The sequence below is a fragment of the Pimephales promelas genome, chromosome 7 (genome assembly GCF_988280905.1).
Source record: "Pimephales promelas chromosome 7, fPimPro1.hap1.1, whole genome shotgun sequence".
Taxonomy (NCBI): Eukaryota; Metazoa; Chordata; class Actinopteri; order Cypriniformes; family Leuciscidae; genus Pimephales; species Pimephales promelas.
Window position 1 is genome coordinate 39,139,390 of NC_142775.1, and position 23,967 is coordinate 39,163,356.

The 23,967-nt window shown below is 37.9% G+C and overlaps 1 protein-coding gene across 3 annotated transcripts in view; it reads right to left on the reverse strand.

The window, feature by feature from the left end:
* Nucleotides 1-23,967, reverse strand: part of tanc1b (tetratricopeptide repeat, ankyrin repeat and coiled-coil containing 1b) — a 169,952-nt gene that overhangs the window by 43,582 nt on the left and 102,403 nt on the right. For all 3 annotated transcript variants that reach the window (XM_039683286.2, XM_039683285.2, XM_089133454.1), the window contains 3 exons: nt 18,313-18,432; nt 14,003-14,284; nt 12,402-12,553 (listed from right to left, as the gene is read on the reverse strand). In XM_039683286.2, coding sequence (XP_039539220.2) covers nt 12,402-12,553; nt 14,003-14,284; nt 18,313-18,432 — 554 coding nt within the window. The remainder of the gene's footprint in view (nt 1-12,401; nt 12,554-14,002; nt 14,285-18,312; nt 18,433-23,967) is intronic.

Consider the following 23,967-nt stretch of genomic DNA (forward strand, 5'->3'; position numbering starts at 1 on the left):
ATTTGTCAAATTTTGGATGAATAAATGAAAAAGCAGGTCATTAAACTTTAATCAAATCACAATATAGAGTGAGTGAGAGGGTAAGAGATTATGATGGGGAGTGAGTGAGCCAATAAGCAGTAAGAGGGCGTGTCCCCTTATGATGGAGGAGGAGAGTGAGCCAATCAGCAGTAAGAGGCCTTGTTCACTCATTATGGGGGAGGAGAGTGAGTGAGCCAATCAGAGGTAAGAAGGCGTGTCCACTCATTATGGGGGAGAAAAGTGAGTGAGCCAAACAGAAGAGGGCGTGTCCACTCATTATGGGGGAGGAGAGTGAGTGAGCCAATCAGAGGTAAGAGGGCGTGTTGACTCATTATGGGGGAGAAAAGTGTGTGAGCCAATCAGAAGAGGGCGTGTCCACTTATTATGGGGGAGAGTGAGTGAGCCAATCAGAAGTAAGAGGGCGTGTTCACTCATTATGGGGGAGAGTGAGTGAGCCAATCAGAGGTAAGAGGGCGTGTTCACTAGGGGTGTAACGGTACACAAAAATCACGGTTCAGTACGTACCTCGGTTTTAAAGTCACGGTTCGGTACGTTTTCGATACAGCAAAAAGAAAGAAATGCAAGAGAAATTTCCTATTTGTTTAAAGAAAAAATATTTTTAAGTAAGTGTGAGTTTTCCTAGATCTTGAAACTTTCAGGTTTATAAATGGGGGTCATCTTTGAAGGATGAACAAATAATGTTTTGGTCATCACATTAAAAATAACATTTAAATATATATTTATTTATATAATATTTGAATTTTGAAGTGCTGGAAAAAGATGTGTGAAGTACTTGAAAGCATTTCACCATTCCAGCCAAACTGGTTACAGTTAGTGTTACTATATTAAATCCATGGTGAATGTTGCTGGTCTGTGGACGTAAAGTACTAGTTCATTCACGGCACAATGTTTCTCCTGGTTTCCATGACAGCGCTGTTTGATCTAATAGAGATCTACGGTTAATAACGGAGAAATGTGAATGCATCTCACTAGATCTCGCAGCGATGTTATTACCTCAGTGGCGAACTCAAATGTTTTCTTTACCGGAGCGCGGTGTGGTAACAGTGTTGCTTGATCGAGATCGGCTCGCGCTGGACAGATGTTGCTGGTCCGAACTCCGAACTGATAAACGATCCATTAAGCACATAACGAGCAGCGCAGTTTCGTTCTGCTTTCATTACGCTTGCCATTTGATGTTGCGCAACGTTGTGTTGGCCGCGTCAGCACGAATTTTGCCGGCAGGAAAAATGGTCCAAGCAATCGTTCGGTTTGTATGCGTACCGAACCGGAAGCCTCGAACCGAAACGGTTCAATACGAATACATGTACCGTTACACCCCTAGTGTTCACTCATTATGGGGGAGAGTGAGTGAGCCAATCAGAAGTAAGAGGGCGTGTTCACTCATTATGGGGGAGGAGAGTGAGTGAGCCAATCAGAGGTAAGAAGGCGTGTCCACTCATTATGGGGGAGAAAAGTGTGTGAGCCAATCAGAAGAGGGCGTGTCCACTCATTATGGGGGAGAGTGAGTGAGCCAATCAGAAGTAAGAGGGCGTGTTCACTCATTATGGGGGAGGAGAGTGAGTGAGCCAATCAGAGGTAAGAGGGCGTGTCCACTCATTATGGGGGAGAGTGAGTGAGCCAATCAGAAGTAAGAGGGCGTGTTCACTCATTATGGGGGAGGAGCGTGAGTGAGCCAATCAGAGGTAAGAGGGCGTGTCCACTCATTATGGGGGAGAGTGAGTGAGCCAATCAGAAGTAAGAGGGCGTGTTCACTCATTATGGGGGAGGAGAGTGAGTGAGCCAATCAGAGGTAAGAGGGCGTGTTCACTCATTATGGGGGAGAGTGAGTGAGCCAATCAGAAGTAAGAGGGCGTGTTCACTCATTATGGGGGAGGAGAGTGAGTGAGCCAATCAGAGGTAAGAAGGCGTGTCCACTCATTATGGGGGAGAAAAGTGAGTGAGCCAATCAGAAGAGGGCGTGTCCACTCATTATGGGGGAGAGTGAGTGAGCCAATCAGAAGTAAGAGGGCGTGTGCACTCATTATGGGGGAGAAAAGTCAGTGAGCCAATCAGCACTAGTAGCCAAGTGCCTGTGAATATTAAACCGCAAAATGAATGCGTGTCTTTGTGTGAATGAATGGCACAGATGCACAGTTTCATTTCACAATAATCAAAAATTTTCATCCATGTTTTAATTTTAACAGTAAAGCTCTGTTGTGTGTTATTTTCCCCATAATAAATTCATATTTTATGCCTTCATTTGATTTCCATACATTAAATAGACAACAGAATTTCTAGGGGGGGAAATCATTGAAAAAAAATCATAATAAATTGTATTAATGAACTCAATTAATTAAAACAAATCTAGAAAAACGAGGAAAATAAACATAATGTGGGAAAAAAATAAACAGATTTCATAGAGCCGTACAGTCTCTTCTGAATAAAATAAAAGCTGATGTCATTAGATGTCACACACGGCTTTATCAATATTTAAATGCAACAACAGGGAAGATCCTAAGTAAGTTCAGGTGAGTTTACCATCCTTGATCTGGGATCAAATCACTGCAATGCTCAGTTCATTCAGTTCCTCCTGTGAAAATCTCACATCCCCAAAAGGAATAATCATATCTAAGAGAATGCATTAAGAGAAATACTTCTCTCTGAAGCGAAGTGATGTCCTAACAGCAGAGTTCACTGAAGTAACGCTCAACAGTTTGTGTGGCTCGAGTGAGAAAACCAGGCAGAGACGGCCCTTCTGAGGATCCCTCTTAATCTGTCCTGATTTATTATTGAAACCTCCATTTGACAGATGGGGATATTTCCCATTTGGACAGTTGGGGTTAATAGGAACGCCACGGTTTTCACCCTAAGATGAGGTCTGGGAAAAGAGCATCAATCTAAAGCCCCTTCAGGTGGAGGGACCATTAACTCGCTCACTTTGAGTGAACACTTCAAAGCGCTGGTTTCAGAGCGCACATTAACAGGCTCAATCTCTTGATTGCTGTGCCTTTCCCTCGACCCTTCGACAAGCTGATTAGACAATCATTACATAGGATTTAGACAGCAAAAGAAATAGTTGGTTTGAGACACTAACTGTGCGTTCACACCAAAGTGGCCGGAAGCCATTCATTTTCAATGAGAGCCGGCGAGAGTGGCGAGGAGAAGTTGAAGTCAGATCAACTTTATATGGTAATGAGCTATGACGTGGTTCGGCGGCAACCAATCGGACGAATCCAGGGACCGCTAGAACGCTTGTTTTTCTGCGGGAATCCAAATTAGATTAGCGCTTATTATAGGGTTGGGCCGATGGACGATATCATCATGATGTTTAGACGGCATAGGCTAAATTTGAATCATTTTCCATTTGATTGGTTCGATCGCCCGCAACCCACCCGAATTTAAAAAAAAAATTACAAAATTACTTTTTCGCGGTTTATTCGCGGCTGTAACCGCCAACCGCGCATCTCTAGCATCGACGTAACATTTTCACGCCTTGAGGAGCTGCTCTAAACTCATGTTGGTCTAAATATCATGCCATGTTTGCACTTGATCAATAATGCAGGGCACAAATGAGAGTTTCAGCCTCTTATAGCCAGATCATTTCAAACCAATCATTGCCATTCTCTACATCCAATAATCTTGCAACTAAAGTTCAGCAGCCTAACAGATAAAAAAGTGTATGATCTGAAAACAGATGGAGGGAGAAATGGACAAACAAACATAGGGCCGTATGATTTCTGCAATGTAGAAAACGAGGACGAAATTGACTGTATAACGCATTATTTCACGTAATTTGTCAAATTTTGGATGAATAAATGAAAAAGCAGGTCATTAAACTTTAATCAAATCACAATATAGAGTGAGTGAGAGGGTAAGAGATTATGATGGGGAGTGAGTGAGCCAATAAGCAGTAAGAGGGCGTGTCCCCTTATGATGGAGGTGGAGAGTGAGCCAATCAGCAGTAAGAGGCCTTGTTCACTCATTATGGGGGAGTAGAGTGAGTGAGCCAATCAGAGGTAAGAAGGCGTGTCCACTCATTATGGTGGAGAAAAGTGAGTGAGCCAATCAGAAGAGGGCGTGTCCACTCATTATGGGGGAGGAGAGTGAGTGAGCCAATCAGAGGTAAGAGGGCGTGTTGACTCATTATGGGGAGAAAAGTGTGTGAGCCAATCAGAAGAGGGCGTGTCCACTCATTATGGGGGAGAGTGAGTGAGCCAATCAGAAGTAAGAGGGCGTGTTCACTCATTATGGAGGAGGAGCGTGAGTGAGCCAATCAGAGGTAAGAGGGCGTGTTCACTCATTATGGGGGAGAGTGAGTGAGCCAATCAGAAGTAAGAGGGCGTGTTCACTCATTATGGGGGAGGAGAGTGAGTGAGCCAATCAGAGGTAAGAAGGCGTGTCCACTCATTATGGGGGAGAAAAGTGAGTGAGCCAATCAGAAGAGGGCGTGTCTACACTTATTATGGGGGAGGAGAGTGAGTGAGCCAATCAGAGGTAAGAGGGAAATTCAGGGAAAAAAAAAACCTTTAAATAATTAAACACCTTGTTGTCAAAGTTAGTATTGTGGCTTTATTTATGGTCATATATTTGCATGCTATTATTAATATTTTAATTTTAAAGAAAACACTACTTATTCAAAGAACCAGTTCTTTATTTACTGTACCTTGCACTGAAAGCAAGCAAAATGTGTGGCGCGTCATTCACAATTGAGGCATGTGGAGCTACTGTATGAGGTTTCGCCCACAGTTTAAGGATCCACTAGAGTTACAAATTTAGTCACAAGCTCTAGTATAAAGTTTAATTGAAGCTCTGGTATATATATATTTTTTAAATAACCTAATTAACCAGTATTTTGTCTAATCAAACCATATTTGGAATAGTAATGTTACAGAACAAAATGCATGAACAGAAACGTTAAAATACTGATTCTACTTGTAGGTAATATATATATATATATATATATATATATATATACAGTATATATATATATATATAAAAGTATAGTATAATATAATGCATTTTTGTGGCTGTAAATGTCAGTAAGTATGCAGGTCTTAGGGAGAATATGTTGAAAGTCAAAACTCTGTGCGTGTAGATTCACCGCCTGTGTGTATAATTAAAAACGGGTATTAAAAAGGCTTTAAAAAGATAACATTAATCAATTCTCCATCAACACAGCACCAACTGCAAATATGTGTATTAATCAATGTAAAGAGCTATGTAAAGCGCTTATGTGACAGATGCATGCAGGGATTGATTGGAAAACACACAAAGTGCAAAATTACACACAATCATTTGTTAAAAAATGTAGCATAACACTGGAAAGCGATTAGCGACGAGCCTCTAATTAAGTGCTTTTGTCTTATCGGTGAATATGTAATTTGCCGCTGTCTGCTGTGCGTTTGCCATCGTTCCCTGAGTCTCGGCGCCCACATGGGTGCAATTCTCTTTAAATGCGACCAAATGACCACCCTGCTAACCTGTTGCCATGGTAACACTCGAGGGATGGCAGGTCCCCCGGGAAACACGGTTGATATATCATTTAGCTCACATTGTGTTTGACAGAGGACAGCTCGCCCTATTAAGACGGAGATGTACGGAGACGCAGCAGAACGGCTGAAACCCAAAGCCCAAGCCCCTGAGATTAAATAATATTACATGAAAACACATCAGAGACTGTTATATCACTCGAGAAACTCAAGTCCAAAGACAATCGCAATGAAAGAGTCTGTTTGTCAGTGTCTCTCTAAAATAATGCTAACGTTTGCCTTTAGAAAACACACAAGCTGTGATGGCACAGATCTATAAAACTGATATTACTGTACATGTTGCAAATACTTAAAATATTGTTCAGTCTAATAGTTAAATTTGAACTTGAAATATTGAAAATAGTTAACAGATGCTTTTACAGACTGAAATAAATAAATAATCCTAACTAACTAGTTCATTAATTGAAGGTCTAAACGCTTGATTCATGTTTGTATAAACTTGTATAAACATGTTTTTATTGTTGCAGGAAAATTAACCATAAAGTATATTACTATCTGCTATTCTGCATGACTTATTAAAAACAGAAGTCCTTGAGGGCTGCACAATTAATCGAATTTGTAATCGCGATTACAATTATGGATGCCACAATTATGTAATCGTTCAAAGGCACAATTGCAACAAAGTTCACTTACATTTTTAAGTGTGCTTAAGATGTGTTTTTTTCTTTCTGTCTACATCTTTTCCCCATTGTTTTCGTTTTAGTTAGTTTAACATTATAATACCATGAATATTTTGTTTCGTTGGGTTTCTTAAAAAAAAAAAAGTAAAATATTTGACATTTGAGCCTTAATGCTACATAAAAGCAATGTAATTTTGTCAGGAGTTTTCAGTTGGTTTATTTTGATAACATATGGCATGCAGTCGCTTCAAACAATGGCATAAAGCTGTTCAAAATACCATTCAATGTAAATTTCGATAATCGCAATTACAATTTCAAGGCAATAATCGACAATTATGATTTTTTTTTTCATAATCGTGCTGCCTTAATATCCCGTATGAAGAATGTTACACAATACAATCATGTTTCCAACATCTGAATGAGTCTAGAGGAGGTCACTGAACCAGTACTTGTGTATTCAGAGAGTGAGTGCGAGATCAGGACTTATGCAGCCACTGAGTTCAGCAACACTGAGAAAAATAAAGAGGGTCTTTGGGTTCACACCATCTCAACTTCAGCCCTCTGCATTTCAAAAGACTGAAACGCGCCGATCCAAACAACAGCGCTGGCATCGCTCCAGCCCCTCCTCTATGAACTTCAAAAGCAGAATCAGACATATTGAAGCAACACGCTTCCTGAGAAACACAACACTGGGATTCTGTGGGGTGAGAATTGTTGCATTATTCTAAATAAATAGATTATGATCCACAAATAAATGTAAAAAATATATATATAAAACTCACAAATAAATAAAAACATTTATGTACAAATGTTTTTAACTCTGCCTGGCATTTATTTGCACTCGTAAATCCCCTCACGCATTTGTGTACTTTGAAACACTTCTAGCGTCGAGGTGCAGACTCCACCCACCGTTTCCTCAAGCCAATCAGATGACGGCCACATTGAGCTGACCAGTCGTAGCACACAAATAAATGCCAGGCAGAGTTGTGTTTGTGGCATAAAAACATTATAAATATACATTTTTATTTGCAAATCTCTTTTTATTTATTTGTGAGTTTTATATTTACATTTATTTGTGGATCTTAATCTATTTATTTGTGAATTTGACATATTTTTGTGAATCTCTTTACATTTATTTGTGGATTATAATCTATTTATTTGGAATAATGCAACAATTCTACCCCCATAGGATTGTCTCGTTCTTTTACACTGCAGGATACAATATTTTCACGCAAATTTCAGAGAAATTATACTTGTATTCAGCGAGGATGCATTAAATTGATCAAAAGCATCAATGTTAATTAAACAACAAAAAAAAAGAAAAATCACTCACTGCTGTTGACTGAGTAACTTTTGTCGCTTTAATAAGAACCAGTGTATATTTAATATATATATGAAGAACCAGTGTATATTTAATACATATAGTGAGGAACCAGTGTATATTTAATATATATATGAAGAACCAGTGTATATTTAATATATATATATAGTGAAGAACCAGTGTATATTTAATATATATAGTGAAGAACCAGTGTATATTTAATATAGAGATGAACCAGTGTATATTTAATACATATAGTGAAGAACCAGTGTATATTTAATATATATATAGTGAAGAACCAGTGTATATTTAATACATATAGTGAAGAACCAGTTTATATTTAATATATATAGTGAAGAACCAGTGTATATTTAACATATATAGTGAAGAACCAGTGTATATTTAATATATATAGTGAAGAACCAGTGTATATTTAATACATATAGTGAAGAACCAGTGTATATTTAATATATATATAGTGAAGAACCAGTGTATATTTAATATATATATAGTGAAGAACCAGTGTATATTTAATACATATAGTGAAGAACCAGTTTATATTTAATATATATAGTGAAGAACCAGTGTATATTTAACATATATAGTGAAGAACCAGTGTATATTTAATATATATAGTGAAGAACCAGTGTATATTTAATACATATAGTGAAGAACCAGTTTATATTTAATATATATAGTGAAGAACCAGTGTATATTTAACATATATAGTGAAGAACCAGTGTATATTTAACATATATAGTGAAGAACCAGTGTATATTTAACATATATAGTGAAGAACCAGTGTATATTTAACATATATAGTGAAGAACCAGTGTATATTTAATACATATAGTGAAGAACCAGTTTATATTTAATATATATAGTGAAGAACCAGTGTATATTTAACATATATAGTGAAGAACCAGTGTATATTTAACATATATAATGAAGAACCAGTTTATATTTAACATATATAGTGAAGAACCAGTGTATATTTAACATATATAGTGAAGAACCAGTGTATATTTAATATATATAGTGAAGAACCAGTGTATATTTAACATATATAGTGAAGAACCAGTGTATATTTAACATATATAGTGAAGAACCAGTGTATATTTAATACATATAGTGAAGAACCAGTTTATATTTAACATATATAGTGAAGAACCAGTGTATATTTAATATATATAATGAAGACCGCACTGCTGATTTTTCCATTTCTTAAATGAACGTAGCTGAAAAATTTAAAACACTGTTTATTTAATTTCTATCATATTTGTAACTTGATACATGATGAAGTAAAATAAAGCTAAATAAAATGTTGACACACCCCTATTTTGTCCTAAATGGTCTGCCATTATTTTTACTTTTATGTTTTGTGAGTTTGTAAGGCAAATTTAAAATAGAGATATTAGTTTGGCTGTACTGCTCGGTGACTTTCAAAACAGTCTTCAACCAACATTTGAGATATGATCGTGGATTTGTGATCTTGTCCTATAAAAAATTTGTGATGTCACTCTGTGGGGAAATACATCATCACACTGATCGCACAGGTCCTCCATTAAAACAGAAATGGTAGAAACTGTAACATCACCACCACATATTCATCACAGTCCATTAGCAACATTACTGCACAACCTCATGAGTCTGCATCGTCTGCAAAGAGACACATCTCAAAAGCGAAAAACTACACCTAGATGAAAAATATAATATACATTTAATTTTCGATTCGTCTGGTCCATGCATTATGCAAGAGAGAAACTACATCGGTGACACGACTTTGCAGTTGCATAAAACCCATTTCTATGAACAAAACGCATCTGAAATCATCCGAGGACACAAAATGAGCCGCTGCAGGGGGAAATAAAGTGCTCTGCGCAAACTGTCTAAAGCACATTATATTAAATGCCTCAAAGAAGGTCACGAGAAAATAGTTTTAAGTGGTCGCTGTGCAAAGTGATTGCTTAAGATGTTGTAGCAAGTCCATACATTGCTTAAATGTTAACAGCAATCTAGCACACATGTATGTCATAGTTTGCATGCAGCACATGCACGGCAAACAAACCAATCGGTGAAAGTTTGGCTGGTTAACACGGTCCATTTAGATGCAGTAAGTAAACAATTCAGCAGGCAAAACTACAAAGTTGCATATAATATGCACATATTTCATTATAGTATAGTAGATGGATGTGCTTGTTCTCTTTGAGAGGCTCTCAAAGACATTAAATTCCACCAAAATTTTGAACAAAACGCTATCCATTGATGTCAAATTGTATTATTTTTGACCCCCGGCAAACATAGACATTAATCGGCACAACGTAAATAAAAAGATAATCAACATGTTCACTGATTAATAAACTAGTTCATCAATTGTGACATACACATTTTACATAAGACGCCGTCAGCGCTGTAGATCAGGCAGAGGTCGTGACCCTGCACCTGTGATTCGGCTCCAGCACACCTGTGGTTTCATTAGGGATCCAGCGAATGAGCCGCCCACTGTGTGAAACCATCTATACATGCAAGAAGCTTAAAGATGCGGATTCGTTGCTTCTGTGGGAGGATTCTGTCCACTGACCGACAGTGACAGTTTTTAAACTAATCAACAATCAATGCTGGAATGAGTCAAATCAACATGGACTGGTTTTGGTTGATGCGGGCACTGTAAATACGTATGCATCAGTCCTGAAACACGAGCTTCAGCCAACGTTCTCTCAGCATACAGCTCATTTTCAAACAGAAAATTGAATTATGGGGTGGGTGTAACAGATCTAGGTTAGAGTCAAAGAACTGTTTTTCACTAAATGAACGTATTGAATAGAGCCCGACCGATAAAGGATTTTGAAGGCCGATACCGATACAAATATTTTTGGGTTTTAAAATCCGATATTCCGATATATCGGCCGATATTTTTTTTTATTAAATATTGTTGGATTTCACACACGTGTAAAAGAAAAGCTAACTTTTCTGCACAAGATACGTCTGATACTTTTTCTCTCTGTCTAAATGTTCACTCCTCGCAAGTCTAACTTACATTTTACAATGCAGGGACTGTAACTACAGATATGCTAGTTATAAATACAGTAATCGTTACTTTATTTAGGCAGAAAAGGTTTGTTGTGGTTTCCAAGCTCATTACTGTTAACGTTAGCGTTCTTCCACTGATGATAGTGGCATTAGCTAGCTTTGTGGTTAGCTAGTCTATGATGATGAGCCATAATTTAGCAATAGATAACATCATACTGCAAATTGTAAAACATACATTTTCAATATAACAGGCCGAGGAGAGATGATTGAAGCGTGTTTCGTCCATTTTTATTTTTATTTTTTAAATATTATCGGCCATTATAACTGACGATATTGATATTATGGAAAATGCCTAATATCGGCCGGCCGATATATCGGTCTGAAGATTGATCTTTCATAATGTTTATTTATATGCACCAATATAATAAAACAGCAGCATTACTTAAACATTATAATACACAAAAAATGCCACACAGAGTGAATGAAGGAGGCCGATCCAAATCCGATATTGTGCGTATGCTATTCTGTGTTATTGTTAAGTCACACAAAAGGCACAAAACATTATAAAGCACCCATAACATTTGCGTGCACTATAATATAAGTGTTCTGAAGCCATTATATAGAAATTAACATTTAAGTCATTAAATTCAAAACCCTTCCCTTCGGTTGTCAGTCATTCTCCATTCAGCGTTCAAACAGCGCGAAAGTCAACACGATGAAACTCTCTCCCAAGATGATTCAATGTTACTATTATTTTACTTGACCTGTAGATAAAAGTCTATGGTTTTGCATAAAACATCTTTATCTTGCTGTCCCTTAATCATGTTACTTTCTACCGAGATATCACAACTGAGTAGAGTCAGAGCACTATAATTGTTATTCACATGCACATTAACTTAAATTTAAAACTGTTAAAAGAAAATCGGATCGGTCGATACTTAAAACTTTTGGTATTAGATCGAATCAATTCTGGAAAAAAAATGGTAACGGTGCATCCCTACAAATTAATAATTGAATCAGAGTTCAGATGGAATCAATTCATTAATATGGGACATTATGAACTGATTCACCGCAATGAATCAATATACTATATATAATAATAAATCCAAAACATGCAAAAAGAACTATAAAAGGGAGTGGAAATGGCAAATAAGCTAATATGAGTGATCCTCTGCAGCCATTTACTGGTTAAAGTAGTAATTTCATGTTAAAAGTGTTTGTTTTCCACCAGGTGACAATATCCTTCAATTAAAAAAATGATAAATGTAGAGATAATATAACTGCACAAATGTAGAGTTATTATCTCTTTATAAGGGAAAGAGAAAAAATTATCAAACTTACGAAATCAAACACCGCTTTTTAGTTTAAATGAGAAACCATTAAAACACTCTCATGCTCATGAGTCACAAGACAATAAAGAATTGTGAAATTAGTCTAAAAAAGATCATTCAATTTATTATGATATTGTAACGGTCACCAGCTGGAGTGCCCTTAAAGGCCACCAGAGGGCACTCACAAACTACATCTCCCATAATTCTCTGCCTGGACACATTAGCACTTTTCACAGGTGTCTCATCTTCTTGTATAAGCCTGGTTCTTTCTGTCATTCCCTGCAAAGTCTTGTTTAGTGTCTTACTGCGATTGCAAGCATTCTCCTGGTTTTCTTGGTTTCCTCTGTTTCTGCCTGTGCCCCTTTGACCCTGTTATTGTTTGGACTGATTACCCGCTGTTTATGACCTTCGACCTTCGTGTCTCGGAGCAGTTCGTGACAGATTTTCACAAACATGTCATGACTATTCAGTCCAAGTTATGATGGAGTTATGATGCTTATGTGAGCAAAGCCAGTTTGTGTGCGCGTACCTTTGCAGCCAGACGTCTGACGGCCTCCTCGCGGCGCCGCTGGAGCTCAGGTGTGCTGGGACAGCTGCTGGTGCGCAGGGTGTTGGTGGCGCTGGGCGGGGGGGTCGGCTGAGGCGGTTGACTCAGAGGCAGATCTGAACTCGGCTCCCCACCTGGACAATATCCACATGAGCACAAACATCACCAGCTGTTGTTATTCTACTAAGACTAGGAGTCAAACATCAATACACAAACTACTCGACTCAATACACAAATACCATCATTTACTGTTTATTGCATGTAGCCCTCAAAACGTATTCACTTTATAGCCCTTAATCTTGTAATTGTGGACAAATGTGGGCACAGAGGACTCAGATGTGATCCTAATTTTCATTTATTATAAATCTTATATCACTGTATCACTGATAAAGTTTTGTCTATCCATTTATGTTGTTTTTACTTTGGGGGTATTTTTGAATTTATTTACTTTAAAAAGAACCATATTTTCTATGTAAATTATGCTTATTTTTATGTTTTATTTATTTTTTTAACTACATTAAAATATCATTCCAATAAGTTCTTAGAGCTAAAACCTAAAGATGAAGTCTAAAGTCTTAATTTTGGCTTATTTTAGAATGCTCTAAATTACAGTTTTCCCCATTCATTTCTATGGGTGCCCATTTTTGACCCAAATACAAGATTAAGGAGGGTTTTTTTCACCCACTTAACATTGTAGAATTGAGTCTAAAAATATGTGTGTGTTCAGGAGGCAAACTTAGGAAAAGTAGCCAAGTCTTGTACCGCTCAGATCAAGGGAAGTATTTTTAATATTTTTTCAAAATAAATAAATACTATTTTGCCCACATTTGTTCAGAATACGGTTTTAGGGTTAAATTGTCTGTGTAAACGCACATATGGTGCTTGTATCATGTCGTAGATTGCATGCCTCACAGAAAAATCGTGTTTATAGAATTGTTTTGATTGTTCAGTTAATATGGAATTACACAAACTTTCAATGGGCAATAATATTTTTTTTTTTAGGAAATTAATATTTTATTCCGCAAGGGCACATTAAATTGATCCAAAAGTACAGTTAAGAAATTTATAGTGTTACAAAAGATTTCTAAATCAAAAAAATTCTGTTCTTTTGAACTTTCTATTCATGATCGAATCCTGAAAAAAATGATCACGGATTCTTCAAATTATTAAGTAGCACAACTGTTTACTTTTCAACATTGATAATAATAACCTTGAGCAGCAAATCAGCATATGAGAATGATTTCTGAAGGATAATGTGACACTAATGATGTTGAAAATTCAGCATTAATCACAGGAATAGATTACATTTCAAAATATATTCACATAGAAAACAGTTATTTTAAATCGTAATAATATTTCACAATATTACTGTTTTGCTGATCTCTTTCGAAAACATTAAAAAAAAACATCTTACCAACCCCAAACATTTCAAATTCATAGTTTAAAGGTAGTGAATGCATAAGGCGGCTGAAAATGTGTTCATAAAACCATTCTTATGTAAATTGTCTCATTTAATTCAATACAACAATTTTGTCTCCATGAACAATGCATTTCTGCTCTGTGAAACAGTGTTCAGGACTCACTTTTCGGAGATGCGCTCGGGCTGTTGGATGCGATCTGTCGCATGCGGCCGCCATGGCAACTGAGGGCCACCAGGCGGGAGATGATGGCGGTTTTGCCGAATCCCACGTTGCCCACAAGGATGGACCCGGAGCTCTCGCCTGATTCGCTGGGCCTCAGGTCATCCTCGAGCTGCTGGAACAGCCAATCGCGGCCCACGAACACCGAGTCAGTGGTGATGCTGGGAACCTCGAAGAGCAGTGGCTTGAGCATGATGTCAGTGGGCTTGTACGGAGCAAAGCGAGCTGCAAAACACACAACACGGGTTTAATATGCAAACAAATTAGCCAATCATGGGTTGCATGTTAAATGTATGTGCTGTTTCTTAGTTTAGGCTCGTCGTATGCTAGCCCGCCACTGACTAGACCTTAGAAGGAATGATAACAATTCATATAAAAGCTATTTTCCTGCAGCTAATGTTAAATTACCCTCAATGTCACCCCTGAGTGATTTTTTTATTGTGTATGATACAAAATATATAAGAACACAAATATAGCACTGTGACATTATATTATGAACTTTCATCACTTTTAGTAGCTGTTTGTGTGAATATGAATGGGATCCGCTCAGCCAGTGGCAGTAAACTGTGTGTGTCACTGATGTGATGACACTAGTGTCATGTATGAACATTTATAATAGTGTTTCTCAATCATTAGGGCAGCTTTAACATAAAATAAAGATGTCAAGTGCTTGGTAAGGCTGTTTGAGTTGCTAGCAAAGCTCTCTGAGTAAGCGAGAACATCAATTCGGATGACGACGTGAATGTGATCTCTTTTTTTTGAAATCCGTGTTTTTGAACGAATCTTTTGAATGAATGATTCAAGGACAAATGCATTTTTGACAGTCACTCGCGTCGCCACCTAGTGGTGTAACGATGTACTTGATACAATCGTTATTTGAAGTAGAGCCCGACCGATAAAGGATTTTGAAGGCCGATACCGATACAAATATTTTTTGGTTTTAAAATCCGATATTCCGATATATCGGCCGATATTTTTTATTTTTTTTTTCAGAAACGTGCAACAAAACATTAACAGATTTCCCTGGCATTAGTTATTTGTAGTTATTTATGAGTTTCAACTAAAATAATCTAATGCATTTTGAAAAGAAACTTTTTTCTTTTATTGTCACAACAGAACAGACTGATGATGGTGGCATTAGCTAGCTTTATGGTTAGCTAGTCTATGATGAGCCATATTTTAGCAATGGATTGTCATACTGCAAATTGAAACACATACATTTTCAATATAACAGGCCAAGGAGAGATGATGTGTCTCATTGCTATAACTGTCATGAGCTATTAAAGAAATACTTCAGTCACATTGTCAAAAGTTAAAAGGACAGTCGGTCAACTACACTGTAGCAACGTAACGTAACTCTTACTAGCTAATTTCGCTTCACTCTCGACTTATTTAACAGCAAAACTGGACATGATAGTCACAAATTTGTCCTGCTTATTTGAGTTAGGAGAACTGATGGGGATGTTCTTTTAATTGTTATTCAAGCAATCTCTGTCTCGTGACCAACTCAACGAGTGTTGCCAACAGGAACGGTGTAGAGTGCCCTCTGGTGGACAAACCATACAACTCCAACACTCATGACATGGTTCAAGCGTGTTTCGTCCGTTTTTATTTTATTTTTGAAATATTCATTTATCGGCCATTATAACTGCCGATACCGATAGTTTGGAAAATGCCTAATATCGGCCGATAATATCGGTCAGCCGATATATCGGTCTGTCTCTAATTTTAAGCATCAAGTTACTTTTAAAAGGTAATTTACTCTATTTTGAACGCTACAGAAGATATTACAAAATTTCACTGGGTAAGCAGCAGCACGAACGCAGATTTGAATGTTTGCTGTGATCGTATTCGTCTAAGGTTCGAATCGTTGTCATTTTAGGGAGAAGACTCTTGAATCTTGGTGAGTGAATCGAGATCACAATCTAATGATTAATCGTGCAGCTGGTCATGCTTAAATAATAAAATACTGATATGTACAAAGAGTGATATTTAATACACAGACTTTATGTAAGCATGTCAGCACTACATATCAAATTAAAAAGACCTGCACGAAAACAGTCTCAACCCTCACACACCTGACACTGTACATGGCCTGTAGAAACTGGACTAAAGATCACTCGAGGTGAATCCTGCACCGATCAGGGCTGATTGAATCAAACCTTGAATATCTCAAATTATTCATTTGAACAACAAGGTCATAATTGCAATTCAACACTGACACACCGCAGAACACGCGTTAGCTCGACCCTTGGGTTACACAAGCGTTTATATAAGAGAAAGAGACTGACTGAGAGGAAAAACACATGTATTTAACGATGTTCTCTTGCATTATTAATGGACTTAACTATTTAAAACACTTCTTTCCTCACAGGAAGTGTATGGAGAGTGTTTCCTTATTCCCATCAAAATCTTGAGTGGGTAAACAGATCCATATGGAAATGTCTCAATCTAAACATTATATAAGTTTTTACAAAAAACAAATCTGTTTCAGATTGTACAAGGGTGAATATCTCCAATCCGATCAAGAACATGTTTGGGTCAAATTTTATTTAACACTTATCACAATGAATACATAAATAAATAAGTACACACCGCCCGACGATATTTATTGGACGATTTTTGATCGGTTAAAGCCATCATCAAATGGACCATAGCATGAAAAAGGTAGATAACAATGCTTTTGATTAATTAACTACGGGAAGGCACTGAGTTGTGTAATGCACAGAAGATATTATGTTTATATTAAGTATATTACATTATTATTTTTAACAATGTTGTTCAATAAAAACGTATAATTACGTTCTTTTGATACTTTATTTGAACCAATTATTATTACCTCATTGTTATTATATATGTATTTTTAAGTCATTTTAAAGGCTATTGTTTGCTTGGGTCTATTTTTATTACCACACATTTTTAACGATTAATCGATTATTCATCAAAATAATCGACCAATTACTCAATCCAAGTAATCGTCAGTGACAGTCCTACTAGCTAGTATACCTCAAATCCATGCGTTTTTGAACTGCTAATTTAAAACATGATCAAATCTAAATTTTATTTACAAAAGTCATATGCTATGCTTTTTTCGGTAACACTTTATAATGAGGTTTCAATTATTAACATTAGATAATGTTTTAACTAACATTGGTGAACCAATTGGCAATACATTTTAGAGGCAGGCCGATATTATCGGCTGATATTAGGCATTTTCCAAACTATCGGTATCGGCAGTTATAATGGCAACAATAAAATAAAAACGGACGAAACACGCTTGAACCATGTCGTGAGTGTTGGAGTTGTATGGTTTGTCCACCAGAGGGCACTCTACACCGTTCCTGTTGGCAACACTCATTGAGTTGGTCACGAGACAGAGATTGCTTGAATAACAATTAAAAGAAAATCCGCATCAGTTCTCTTAACTCAAATAAGCATGACAAATTTGTGACTATCATGTCCAGTTTTGCTGTTAAATAAGCCGAGAGTGAAGCGGAATTAGCTAGTAATAGTTACGTTACGTTGTTACAGTGTAGTTGACTGACTGTCCTTTTAACTTTTGACAATGTGACTGAAGTATTTCTTTAATAGCTCGTGACAGTTATAGCAATGAGACGTATCATCTCTCCTCGGCCTGTTATATTGAAAATGTATGTTTTACAATTTGCAGTATAACGTTATTCATTGCTAAACTATGGCTCAAACTCAAAACTAGCTAATGCCGCTATCATCAGTCTGTTCTGTTGTGACAATAAAAGAAACAAGTTTCTTTTTAAAATGCATTATCATATTATTTTAGTTGAAACTCATAAATAACTACAAATAACTAATGTTAGGGAAATCCGTTAATTTTTTGTTGCCCGTTTTGGAATAAAAAAATATCGGCCGATATATCGGAATATCGGATTTTAAAACCAACAAATATTTGTATCGGTATCGGCCTTCAAAATCCTTTATCGGTAGGGCTCTAATACATTTGTTTCTGTATTTGTTCATATTTATTAATTGTTCATTGTAGTTCATTGTTATTTCACAGTGCATTAACTAATGTTAACAAATACAACATTTAGATTTTAATAATGTATTAGTAAATGTAAAAAATATTAACAAATGCTGTAGAAGTGCAGTTCATTATTAGGTAAAGTGTTACCCTTTTTTTGTTGATTTTGGGGTGAAAACCTTCACAAGTTTCATGGCACTCTTAAAGAAATAAAGAGAAAAACCGAGCACACATGATGCGATTGTGACTGTACCTTTGTCGTGTGTAGCTCTGCCCCCGGTGTTGTGCCAGGGCAGGCGGATGGACGTGCGCAGGGGGGTGTTTCGCTGTTCATCAAGATAGCTCAGATCCTCCAGCTTAGTGGAGCTTGTTGCTGAAAAAGGAAAATCACAACAGTTTTAAAAAGCTTTTCACTCCATCCAACATTAAGCACATACTGTAGATAGTAACTTCCAAAAATCAGCTTATTGAATTAACCTGTTGTCCCGGTTTACATGCAATCCAATATCCCGGCAATGCAAGACTTTATTCGTGAATCAGGTTTCCACCGTAGTGACATCAAAACCTAACCATTCGTGGATCTGTCTCTGAGTATTTCATATGTCATGTCAGTCGTGATGTTAAAGGAGAACTCCGGCATAAAATGAACCTTTGGTCGAATAACACATCGGTACCTAGTCAATCGTTCTCTGAGATTTGTTTTCATGATAATCGAATGTAAAGAGTTTTATCTCTAAAAACTGTTTAGCGTATAACGCTAGTAATGGGGGCATTTAATAAGTAAAAAGAAATCGCTAGTTTATACCACTAACAAGGCTCAAAATAGCCCCACAATAACACAGAAACATAATGAGGGTCCGTACATGCAAAACGAAGCATTGAGAACTTTCTAAGTGTACAGACCGTTTAATAAGAAAATACTTTATAAAGACAGTCCACTTCGCGAATACAGACAGGAGCCATCTTAGAAAATAGTCTTGATAAGTCAAACCACGAACGTTGTGCTGAGTGAACTTCTGAACTCTATGAACGTCGTTCGGGGATCGACTTATCGAGACTTATCTTTTTATTAAACGGTCTGTCGGTCACTTACAAAGTTCTCAATGCTTCGTTTTGCATGTACGGACCCTCATTGTGTTACTGCGTTAGTGTGGGGCTATTTTGAGACTTGTTAGTGGTATAAACTAGCAATTTCTTTTTACTTATTAAATGCCCCCATTACTAGCGTTATACGCTAAACATTTTTTAGAGATAAAACACTTTACATTCGATTATCATGAAAACAAATCTCAGAGAACGATTGACTATGTACCGATGTTTAATTAGACCAAAGGTTCATTTTGCGCCGGAGTAGAGTATTCCACAATGTCAGATGGAGACTCTTAGATGATAACACATTTCGATCATTTCTTGAGTCGGGAGTTTGCGATTTATTTCCTCCCCGCTAACAGTGAAACACTCGCTCTGTCTGGATGCACTTAAATCCGCAGTAAGGACACTTTCCTGTCACGTATCACTCATGAGCTCTTCAATAAGCAGACGGTAGACGGGTTCATGTGTTTACAGATCAGGGAGATGGGCAATAGCTGTGTTGATCAGTTTATACTTAAGCCGTTACTCTGATAAAGGAAAACGGGTTAATGCATTTACATGAACCCGTGCATTGTCGGCTTATTAAGAATAATCAGGTTAAGAACACGCTCACGACAAAAAGAGCATGGATATGAAAACGAGGCTGGGTTAAAGGTCGCTGACCGCAGCATTGGCATTGACCTGTCTGACATAAACGAGGAACCGTGCAGACAGAAAGATGACATCATCCTGAATGCAAATCACGAGCGGCGACTATAATAAACACTGTAAAGAGTGAATGGCCGAACAGAACCAGGTCACTGAGCAAACACACACAATCAGACATTTCATAAGAAAAAGAGAGACGACTCAACTTATTTCTACAATGCAAAAGTTAAACAGTGCAATATTTCACGTCGTTCAAGCTGTTTCGGTGTACGGCCTCTGATGTGCATCCATGCATCAGCAACCTGTTTGCTCTGAAACTACTTTCCCTGGAAGCTCTCGGTACTCACAGACTCGTTCCTCGGGCACAGGCAGACGCAGCGCCGCAAACCTGTTTCTCTCTCTCTCTCCTCAGGACACCTCCATGTTCACACACACCGCATTCAACTGGTGAACAGCTTCACTGCATCGCTCAGCGCATCCACAAAGCATCAGAGAAAAATCCCTGCCGCAGCTCTTCGCCCCGCAATCCAAATGAAAACAGGAGAGGGATACAGAAGAGGTCTCTCTCTCTCTCTCTCTCTCTCCTACAGAGCGGCTGATTACAGTTTGAAGCGGGCAGCCGAGGGAGAAATAATCTATGATCCTACCGAGGAAAGAAAAAAACATGCGAAGAACTGAATGAAGAGAGGAGGGAGCCGTCATTGAGGAGGGAGGTGGGATACTGGAGGTGTGGAGTGAGGGAAATCAGCTGCGCCCCTTTCAGCTTTAAAGAGCCTCGCTCAGAAAAAAATGATTCTGTGGTCAATAGTGCAGAAAAACAAATCTGAAATGAAAACTTACAACTGAATAAACAAGTTCAGGCAAGATTTTGAGGAAAAAAGGTCTCGATTTAAGCTTGTAGAAATTAAAGTGTAAATATCAACATTATTAATTTAAGTTAAACCCACTCTACTTTCTGATTCCCCCATCTTGCACTTCATTTGTTCACTGTTTTCCAGCTGTATTTACACTGTTTTATCATTGCGTTTGTGGTTAGGTTTAGTAATTTAATGTTTTGTGACATGTGTTGTTCACAAATAACACACTCATACTGAAAAATTGTCCATTGTGTCTAAACATGTCTTCATCTGACAACGCAGTGAGTCGCTATTTCAACTGGCATTTCTTTGCAATTATTTGTGAAAGGCACTAGCAATTTCTGAGTAAATCCTACACCACAGTTTTTGAGTGAAGTTTAAAGGGAAGAAGATGATTGTCACGGTGTTCTCAGAGGTTGCTAGGCAGTTGCTCGAGTGTTGCTAGGGTGTACTGTAAATGAATGGGTTGGTAGAGAATCGTTAGGCAGGCACTAAGATGTAACGGTGTTCTGGCTGGTACTGTATATGGTGAATAACGGGCTCATGAATATTAATTATCTCACATTGCTAGGTAATGTCCCTAGACTGTCCAGTCATGTCACCTAATTGAAATTCACTGAGTCAGAGGTTTACAACGTACGGTTCATAAAACGATCCTATGCAGATGAGGTGTATTTAGCCTTGCATGTTCTTCACTGTTTTGGCATTGAGATGCTATATTAAGGCCTACATCTGAGCACATTCTCCAATTACCATTTTAATATTAATATCTATAGAAATACATTAAATCTAGATTATGTGATGAAAGAAATATGTATTCATGTATCAAGATAGATGATGGGTGGATTAACAGACAAACTACGGATGGATGGATTGATGGATGAACGGACAAAGTACAGATGGATGGATGGAAGGATGAACGGACAAACTACGGATGGATGGATTGATGGATGAACGGACAAACTACGGATGGATGGATGGAAGGATGAACGGACAAATGGACGGACGGATGGATGGATGGACGGACAAACTATGGATGGATGAACGGACAACCTACGGATGGATGGATGGATGAACGGACAAACTATGGATGGATGGATGAACGGACAACCTACGGATGGATGGATAAATGGACAAACTACGGATGGATGGATGGACAAATTACGGATGGATGGACGGATGGATGAACGGACGGACGGACGGATGGACAGACAAACTACGGATGGATGGATGGATGACCGGACAAACTACGGATGGATTGATGGATGGAAAAACTATGGATGGATGGACGGATGGGTGGATGGATAAATGGACAAACTACGGATGGATGGATGGATGGATGACCGGACAAACTACGGATGGATTGATGGATGGATGGATGGAAAAACTATGGATGGATGGATGGATGGACGGACAAACTACGGATGGATGGACAGATGGAAGGATGGACGGATGGATTTTTAAATCTTCAAAGTTGACAAGATAACTTTACCATTTAGTAGGTAAAAAGTTTACTTTTACATAGTTTATGAAAATCACAGTTAAATGAGTTTCTCTGACTTTCAATTCAATGTTAATGTACTTCCATACATTCAAATTCAAAGGTGAGAACCTTAAATTTAAATTCAAGGTGAGCACAATCCTTATGGAAAAGCACCTTTACCTGTTTGAAATAATATCAGGTGCTAAAACTACAGCAAAGTGTAGCAGAAATGTGCTTTTACCATGAGTCAAGAGAGTTACAGTAGACTAGTACATGTTTTAATATCTGCTGACAGGGACGTGGGCGAAAAAATGAAGCTCCCTCTGCTACGGCATTTCATTTACACAGAACCAAAGACTAATTCTTAAACTAACTTAAAACTTCACCACTATTCTTTCACTCCCGCACAAGCCCTGCTGTTGCCTTTAGAAATGTAAATCTAGTTTACCTCCACATATCTGATGCACAGAACAGGAGACTGCATATGGATAACCCATCTGTGTTTCAAACCTGAACGTCTCTGCATCTGCATGTGTGTGTTTGTGACCTTGGGCTCCTATAAAAATAGCTGATAAACAGTGAATCGTTCCACAGTGGCAGAACTAAACCTCACTGAGAGAGAAATCTAATCAGACCAGCTTTAGTAGGGGACTGGCCCGTGACCAGCTCCCCAGATTACACCCTATTCCCCTGCAGACAGGCCAGTAATCTGCTGTACCCTTGTTTACTGAAAGGAGCCCATTGATGAATATGCATATCCCAGATGATGTCATCACTTGAATAATCATCAGGTCAAACAAGTGGGCCTTTAGAGCCGGGTGCTGTTCATGCATCTCGGAGTGATGTTAATTAACACGCTCGATTCATGTTCATAAGTCGAGTCTGTTGTGACAGAGGGTCAGACGCTCCTTCACTGCACCATCGGGGATGAGGCTAATCGATCTTAATAACAACACCACTAAGTCAGGACTCGCTTTTGTTACAGCATTAATGAGTGATGTTAACAAACAAACCACTGGTTAGTATTGGCTTTAGCTCAGACCAATATTTACTGTGTATTGTGACTATTTGCAAGCAATACATACGGTAAATCACAAATTCATTTACATTTATGCATTAGGTATACTTTCATTATTAGGTATACTTTGTATCATGCATATATAATATAATCAGCCAATCACATTGCATCAACTCAATGCATTTAAGCATGTAGAAATGATCAAAACGATCTGCTAAAGTTCAAACTGAGCATCAGAGTGGGGAAGAAATGTGATTTAAGTGACTTTGAACGTGTCATGGTTGTTGATGTCAGACGGGCTTGTCTGAGTATTTCAGAAACTATTGATCTACTGGGATTTTCCCTCATAGCCATCTCTAGGGTTTATAGAGAATGATGTGAAAAAGAGAAAAAGTCCAGTGAGCGGCAGTTCTGCGGGTGAAAATGCCTTGTGGATGCCGGAGGTCAGAGGAGAATGACCAGACTGGTTCCAGCTGATAGAAAGGCAACAGTAACTCAAATAAATGGTACAATTGACTGCATTTATAGCGCTTTCACAAACCCAATGGCCACCGAAGTGCTTTACATTTTGCCTCACATTCACTCACTCATTCATACACCGACGGCGGAGTCAGCCATGCTATACATCTATGGATAAAATAACCAGAATGGACATGTACCGCATCAGAAATAGAAACCGTCAGCGTCGCAATACAAGCTTATGATTATAATAATCTAGTTCTGATGCATGCCTAGTTCTGCAAAACAAAAATTCATAAATCTTCTACAAATTTTTGCCAAATGTGATCTTTAAAAACAGAGAGAGATGTG